Source organism: Sebastes umbrosus, chromosome 5 (assembly GCF_015220745.1).
Source record: "Sebastes umbrosus isolate fSebUmb1 chromosome 5, fSebUmb1.pri, whole genome shotgun sequence".
NCBI lineage: Eukaryota > Metazoa > Chordata > Actinopteri > Perciformes > Sebastidae > Sebastes > Sebastes umbrosus.
This window is the reverse complement of record NC_051273.1, coordinates 15,750,930-15,759,365: the sequence shown is the minus strand read 5'-3', so window position 1 is coordinate 15,759,365 and position 8,436 is coordinate 15,750,930. Positions and strand designations below refer to the sequence as shown.

Here is an 8,436-nt window from a genome sequence, read left to right as displayed (position 1 = left end):
ATGGATCTTCCACCCGCTTCTGAGGCTCCTGACGGTGTATTAAATGAATAAAGTGTCAAATTGCCAATATGTCTTGTTTGTTCCTTGTTACTGATAGAGTTAAATCATCCAATCCACCAAACAACAAAAAAAAAGAGTCAATACCAACAGGAGAATACACCCTTTAGCATTGGCAGAGCATTTTGGCAAATTTTTCTTGGGCGCTACCCACATAATCAGCTGTGTTGCTCATCTCACAAATGCATGATCCTTACAAGTTGGACATCATTGTGAAGGTAAATAAACAGGCTTTCCAACCATGTAAAATACAATGCCAGTTAGCATTGTAACAACAGAGAAATAATCGACCAAACACAAGTTTACAAACTTTTTTCCCACAGTTTATTTTCTAAAACGATGAAGTGTCCTAAGAGGCTTTGGCAGCAAGTTTCCACCTGTCTAGCCACTGTTGAAAGGTCAGTCCTCCTTTACTGACCTCAGGTAGGACATGCTGGGCCGGCAGATCCCACCTAAAGGTATGAACACACAAAATAGAACAAGTTAACCAGCAAACCAGACCCATAACTCCTCACTGAAGGTATAAATCCCAAATAACTAATTACTTACTTATCAGATAACACATTTGCAGTTTAAACACATTTATCTAAACCACCTCAATCTTTTTTTCAGCCAAGGACATTGGCTTGTAAATCACAAGGTTCATCACAATACGATATCGATTCTTTGGATAACATACGATATTTGCTGATATCACAAAGTCTGTTTGCAATGGGTCATCTACTTCGGAAATGTGCCTCACCAGTAAGAGATGGCAGTTTTGACTTGGACCCCATAAGAAAGGCCTTGGGCGCTGCGTTGGGTGAGGCCTCTGACCCTCGGTACCATAGCCTCCAGAAGCTTCTGATCCTCCTCCATGACTTTGGACAGCAGAGCTAAGAGGCACAGTGTAGACAAACAGTCGTTTTTTTTGTGTTTATAATCATTTTTAAAACTTATTTTTGCTCAGGGAACATACATTCTACATCATATACATATCATATACAATATGTGTACAAACAGCCAAATACTGCACAGCTCTTACTGTGTATCTTAAGCATGATAAAAGCTTCACTCTTGATGGGTTCCTCTGATTACCTTTTTGATCAGATGCATGCAGCAACTCTGTTTCCTTCTGTATTTTCTGCGAAGTAGCAGAGTGAAGTTGCAGTAACTGACGGAGAAAACGCAACTCAAGCTGCTGGGAGCGCGCCCGGGAACACAACTCCTCTGGAGCCTGAAGTTTAAGAAGGAGGAGAAAATTTAAAGTCAGATAAAGATGCAAAGGTGAAGAAATTCCATGAAATTAAAACTTATATAAAGGGGAAAAAAATACACAGTGAGTGTTTGTAAGACCAGCAGATATCCTTAAAAAGCTAATTCACAACAGTACAAGACTGTTGGTGTTATGCCTGTTGTGCAGTAAAACTAATTTTCTAGATAATATTTTTATCAGCTCTGCTGGTGAGAGGACTAGGGTGAAGAACTGGCATTGATAGTCAGCTCGCTAATCGAAACCACTCTGGGCATGTGACGTTTAAGGAGCAGTGTGAACTTCAGGAGTTACTAGCACAACTTTTATAGGAATGCAACGAGTGTCCCCAGGCAAACGTCACATGCAAAGTGACGCATCAATGGTCTGCCACTTTGACAACACAATTTAATGGTCTTTTGTACAGTTAATCAACTGTTATGTATCACTTTTTTAGAATGTTTGAAATGCATATTAATGATCATATATTTCATAATATTTATCATTTTTTTACCATTTAAAAAATAATAAGAAATACTTTTCTCCTGCAGTTTCATTGGTTTAACCATTACAAGATTATAGCTAATAATAATATAGCTAACATATTACTTAATTGCCTTTGAATAGAATCATCAACTAGTGGTCAACCAATATGGGTCTTTCAATGGCCGATATTTAGAGCCAATATATAATGCTGAAATCATGTTTTCTTTTTTTTTTGCATCTGATAAAATACAACAATTTAATAAATTTAACAAAATTGTTGAACTTTATTGTCTCTATTGTCTCCATTTGCTAGACCTCTGTGGCTGAGAGGTAGAGCGGGTTGTCCACTAATTGACCTGCTCTACCTCTGAGCCACAGCCATAACACTATATCTGTTGCCCAGAGCAAGAAGCCAAAAAAAAGGAGATTTCATTTTTGTTACAATAGACTGATGCATCATATGCCCGGACTCACCCTATACAGTGGGAATGCCAGACTCTGACACAAGCTGCTGAAGGTCGGGGACTGCAAGCGATGGATGGACAACCACGATGAAGGGATTCTTTGCATTCTGAAACAACAGAAACAATGTGGAATGACTGAGGTTAACTCCTTCAAGTATCAGGCAACTTGTTCTTACCCTTCAACAGTCCTACGGTCCAGAGCAAGAAGCGAAATCGTTCCCAACTGTCTGGCCTCCTTGGAAATGGAGCTCCTCTGACTGCCGGCTGCAGTGGTGACAACTTCAAACTGTGGCACCAGTTTGCCCCGGACGAATTCATGTAACTGAAATAAGACAGAGGGACAGAAATCCTCAAGATATGTTCAAAAAAATAGCTTTTTTTGTGGAAAATATTTTTTAGCTTAAAGAGACCAAAACATTAATCTTAAAGCAAATCTTATAATAATCCCTCTACTTCAGTATCATAGCTGGAGAACTTCCCCACCTCTGTGTGCAGACGAATCAGCTCCGTCTTGGCTGTGGAGTTCCCCTTAATTAGACCTCTGATATGCTCCTGTCTGAGAACCTGGAGAGACGCAACAACAGAACATGTTTAGTGATATATATATGTTTGAGAAATACTGATGCCTCTGCATTTTAAATTCATAAAAGGTTTGGCAAATCAAGAAGTTTATCTAGGGACCGTTAACAACACACAGAACCAAATCCTCTAGACCAGGGATTTTCAAAGTCTGAGACTGTAGGCCTCCCCTCAGCGAAAGCTTACCCCCCTTAGTTTTGCTCAATTTTTGGATGCCTATGGGATCATGACACAATTGAGCCAAGATGGCTTAATATTGCTGTTTGACATAACTTCAGACTACAACAAAAGATAAAAAAGGTCTGTCCTAAAGGCATTTATTACTTTCTGACTCTGGGAAAGTGGGAAAAACAGGACTATTCTATGTGACCGTTTGATAACTAATTTAATAACTAACATAGTTTTTCACTTCCATTCACTGAACCCCCCCCCTGAAACTGTTTGGAGCCCCCCCTCACAGTTTAAAAACCTCTGCTCTACATGCCGCTCTACAGTCCACATTTTCTTAAATAATTACTAATATATTTTGAAACATGTAGAAAATGCTTTATCCAGGAGTAACACTGGCAGTAGGTTTTGAGAGGTCTCATATTGTCAATTCATTCTCACCACTAGTTGTCTGAATTCAAGGATGCTCTGCCACTGGCTGTGGAGGTTCCTAAGCGCCTCCTGTCGGCTTCTGGCATGCTGGTCCAGTTGGATACACCGGTCTCTGATATGATCCCTGGCTGCCGCCTGCATCACACACTGAAGTTCCACCTCTAGAGCTGACCTGTCGGCAACAAAGTAAATGTTTTAAGACAAGATTTTCATTCACCCGGATCCCTTCAGTCTCTAATTTGACTATGGGCTATTTTTTGTTAGCAACAAATTCATTGCAAATGCAAGCGCAAAATAAAGACAGAACACGAGCAAAGAATGAGATTTAATTGAGAAAAAATTAAAAAGAAATTGTTCAATCTTAAAAAGCCTTGATGAGCTCCTATTATAAGACTAAAATATTATTCCTGAGGCAATACACTGATTTCATGACTCATCAACAATCTCTAAAGTGAGTCTGCTGCTTACAGTGCCAAGGAGTCGTTGTGTAGCTCATCTGCGATGCCAGACACCTCCTGCTCAGCTTTCTTCTTGCGGCCCTGCAGCTGGTTTTGGAGCTGCTGGACTCTGGAGCGAGTCTGGGCCAGTTCCACCAAACTCTGCTCCACCTCTTCCCAAGCATCCTGGAAACAACAAACAAATAAAATTGTTTTAATCACAAATGCCAGGAAACACATGAACATGTTTCCTCTGCTACTGTGAACTCCATGAATATTACATTACAGTGTGTGTTTGTGTTAAGCACCTCTAAGAGGGTCTTAACCGATGGCAACTCATTATCCTCTTCTGCTGACATGTCCAGTAGGTGATTGCTTTCGTAGCGGAACCTGCAATTAAAATGCGACATAAATAAACACTGAAATCTTTGGGGCTTTTAAAGTCTTAGAGGAAGAGAGATCGTTATTATAACATTGAAGTTTACCGTAGAGCTGTCACATCCTGTGTCACATCCAGAGAGGCGAGTTTCTCCTCTAGTTCCTTCTGCTCTCTGGAAGCTAAATACTCCAATGCTGAGAGGACGTGGTTCGGAGGATAACCACCCAACATGTTCTGATGACATGACAAGCAACAACAAGTTAATTCAAAGTGAAAATTTACAGTATACAAGTACCAAAATATGTAGGGAAATATGATCAAAATACACCGACCTCCACAGCACTCAGCCAGTACTGAAACACAGCAGTCCTTTGTTCACGTGTCATACTAAGATGAAACAAAGAGAGAAGTGATTAATTCAAGAAAAAAAAGTTGACAACATTCTGATAGACTGTATCAACCGTAGTTCTTACTGTTTGGCTGCAGAGTGCACTGTTTTCAGTTCACTCTCTTGTAAAGACTGATAGAAGTGGACCCTGTCGTCACACAGCTCTCTCACTTCACGCTAACGGGAAAAAATAATGCAAACAAATTCGATCATTTCCTTCAGTCAGCAGCTGATATATCATGGGCCGATCAACTGGTATAACTTCTTCCAAAATACTGTATGTAGATTTCAACTGTTTTTTCGTCAAATCAGTGGGCATCTCCTCCAGCTGTAGAACTATGAGATTGAAACGACCAGCAGTAATCCATAGCTGTTGTGTGTCCAAAATCACTCCCTCATTCATTGCTCTCTGTATAATAGTGTATATACTCAGTAGTTTACTCTATAGTGAGCTGTAAATCAAGATTTTGGACACTCATGACTGATGTAGAGTCGTATAACTGCGGACCATTGCATTGTTTAGTTGTTAGCAGAAAGTAGTGTACATGCCATGGACACTCCTACCACTATGACGGCACTATATAGATACATTTCACAGAATTTTGACACTGAAATAAAATCAGGGATGGTAAATATAGTGCACTATATAGGTCAGTCAGTTGGCCTATTCACTCTTTATTTTTCTGACTGAAACATATACTAGTGGATAGCATCAATACACCAACGCTGCATATGCCAGATAAAGTGCAGACCAGATTTAGGCAGCTCTTACCAGGACCTGTGCCTCTGCTGCGACTTTAGAGTTGAGGTTGTCGCCATCACTGCTGCTGGAAGGCTTATTATCAAACAGCACTTCAATCTCTGCTTTCCTGCAACACACAATACAGTTCTCACTTACGTATTTCATGATTAATACGGGTGTGTAAATGTTCTCACTTCATTGATTTTTATTTTACTTTAACTTTCAACTTTACCTGGTAATTTGCTCCAGTGCCTGGCAGTGCCCACTGATCTTTTGCGTGTCATCGCAGAGCACCTTGCGGCCCAAGATGCAGCGCTCCCTGAAGGCCTGCAGGAGCAGCTCTCTACGCCGGCTGTCCTCCACATGGGCCCAGGTACGGCTGATGGACTGCTCTGTTAGTAAATAGAAAACACTGGTGAAGGAGATCACTTTAAATATTGTTTAACTATGGAAGGAGTAATGTGGTCCGATGGGACTAACCCTGTGTAGCCAACTGTTCCTCTGTTCCACTGATCTGAGAGTCCAGGTGACTGATCTCAGCTCTCAGCTGCTCTATCTTCCTCTGAAGCTCTTTCTGCTTAGCAGCCTCACTCTGGCACTCAGCCTTCTTCAACTGAGCATGCAAAAACACCAGCAGATAAAAAAACACATATCAGTTTATCTGTGGCTTTCTTACTGAAATAATAATTCCACACTGTGTATCATCAGTGTGATCACTCAAGATTAATCAAGCACTACATCGAGCAGGTATATCATGAAATAGAAATGAACTACAAGGAAGGAAAACGAGTTGTAGCCTACCTCTTTGTCTTGAAGAACTTTGTACCTTGAAGATCATAATGTCAAGGAAATTACCGAATAAATGCGAAACACACAGTGGCCTTGGTGGCTGAGGAAATTCAGTGTATACTGAGTGGTACCAAGTATAGGAAGAGGGCGGTATTTACAAGACAGCACAGTAGACAATTGACAGGAAACAGAGAGAGAAAGAGGGAACAGGATGCACCATAAAGGTTCCTTGCAAGCATCCACTATATGTATACCACCCTTGGTAATCAATGAGAGGAGCGGTGTGTCCAAGTGCTGGCAGAGAGACTGTACATCAACTTACAAACAGCAATAAGTATTGAGCAAGATACAGACTCTCTTCTGTCCAAGTGGCCTCTCACTGACATTTATAAGGGCAACTAAATGCCCTAAATGTACACATGAAGTTGACATGGCCACTGTAGTGACAGACACTGATGGCTTTAAAATCCTCAAACAGGGCCAGAAAGGATACCACTGGAGATTGCCACGCATGATCCTCACGTTCCTGGAAAAACACAGAAACCGTCAGGAATCTGTAATCCATTATTTTCCAATCTTCCCACTCAAAGAATGTACAGAGGGTGGGACAACAGTTTATTTTACAGATAAAGACATTTATCTGATGCCATGACATAGATAGATAGATAGATAGATAGATAGATAGATAGATAGTAACTTTATTGATCCTGAGGGAAATTTAAGTTTCCAGCATCACAGTTCCATAATGTTAAACATGTTAGTAAAAAGACAGTAAAAAAAATTAGTAGTACAAAGTATAAAAAAATATACCATATATAAAAATACAAGGAGATGAAGAAACTGTTAAAACTGAATATAGTGCAGGGTAACAGCTGCGATACACCTCTATTAAAAAAGTGAATATAGTGCAGAAGAGACTGTTAAAAATGAGTATAGTGCATGTAACTCCAGTAGCTTAGTCTATGCACTGTGTGCATTATTATTATTATGATATGCTTTATTCTGACCATACAAATGGGGACAGAGTGAGCTCTGGGATGACATACACAAACATGGGTAACTGATCAAGGGGTTACAGTAGTGTAAAGCATAGATATAAAACAATGTTATATCTATATGGTGTAATGGTGTAAAGACTAACCTCTGTTGATAAACGTGTTGGATGACATATTTCCATATTGACTTCCCTGTCCCGATACAGAGCCTAGAAAACAAATAATCAGCATTACGTTTGTTCAATGCTGCAACTGTGAGGACATCTAATATAAGATAAGATAAGATATTTCTTTATTAGTCCCGCAGTGGGGGAATTTGCAGTGTACAGCAGCAAAGGGGAGAGTGCAAAAAACAAAATGCATCAGCTAACAGTAAAAAAAAAAAAAAAAAAAAAGAGCTAAACAAAGTGTAACAATTTGAACCATTTTAATAAAAGGAAGTATAAAAATAGGAGCAGTATATACAGTATTGACAATAAACAGACTATTAACCAAATTGCACAAGTGGAAAATGATATTGCACATACAGTGATAGTAAAAGACAAGCTTGATACACACGTTTTAAAATAGCTGTCATTTGGCAGGCTGTCCGGGGGCAGGTTGAACTCCTCTGTGGCCCAACGTTTCAACTCCCGCACTAGATTCCTGTCCGCCATCCTGACCATGGATGTGATCCTGACAGACTACAGAAAGTAAACAACTTGTAGCTAGCAAGCTAACAAGCAAGCTAACAGGCTACTTATTCTGTTCAGTTCGTTAACTAGCGTAGTTAGCTCGAGTCCTTGACCACATTTAGCTAAGTAGAGTCCTTGAACTTACTCTGCTCTTGTGTAAGATGCGACTTTACTTTAATGACGTTACACGTAAGTTATTGTTTTTATCTGAAATACTCTGAATACTTTCAACTTCCCGCCCGTTCTCAGTACTTCCGGTCAGCTGAGACAGCAGCCCGAGCGGCCCGCTGATTGGTTGTAGTCGGATGTTGTCATGGATACACTTCCTTCTTCTTCGTTGGAGTTTTTTTATGGCGGTTGGCAAACAACTTTATGGCGCATCACCGCCACCAGCTGGTCTGGAGTGAGGATCAGGATTCTACCTACTCACTAGTTTTACTACTAAAGAAAATGAAAATAATAATAAATAATAATAATAATAATAAATAATAAATAATAAAGCTTTGGGAAACACTGATCGACATTTTTCACCATTTTCTGACATTTTATAGACCAAACAACTAATAGATGAATCAAGAAAGTAATTGACAGATTAATTGACAATGAGAATAATCG

General features: G+C 39.9%; 1 protein-coding gene across 1 annotated transcript; it reads right to left on the bottom strand.

The window, feature by feature from the left end:
- Positions 1–358: 358 nt before the first annotated feature.
- On the bottom strand, positions 359–8,134 carry haus5 (HAUS augmin-like complex, subunit 5). The gene is made up of 20 exons (XM_037768836.1): positions 7,967–8,134; positions 7,706–7,822; positions 7,294–7,356; positions 6,646–6,678; positions 6,165–6,189; positions 5,844–5,976; positions 5,596–5,755; positions 5,394–5,490; positions 4,707–4,798; positions 4,566–4,620; positions 4,340–4,467; positions 4,163–4,244; positions 3,886–4,040; positions 3,427–3,589; positions 2,722–2,802; positions 2,415–2,560; positions 2,249–2,345; positions 1,135–1,273; positions 800–932; positions 359–509 (listed from the first exon to the last, which is right to left on the bottom strand). Exons 2-20 carry the CDS (start codon positions 7,810–7,812, stop codon positions 407–409), a joined length of 1,992 nt encoding a protein of 663 aa, XP_037624764.1. The 5' UTR covers positions 7,813–7,822; positions 7,967–8,134; the 3' UTR covers positions 359–406.
- Positions 8,135–8,436: the final 302 nt, after the last annotated feature.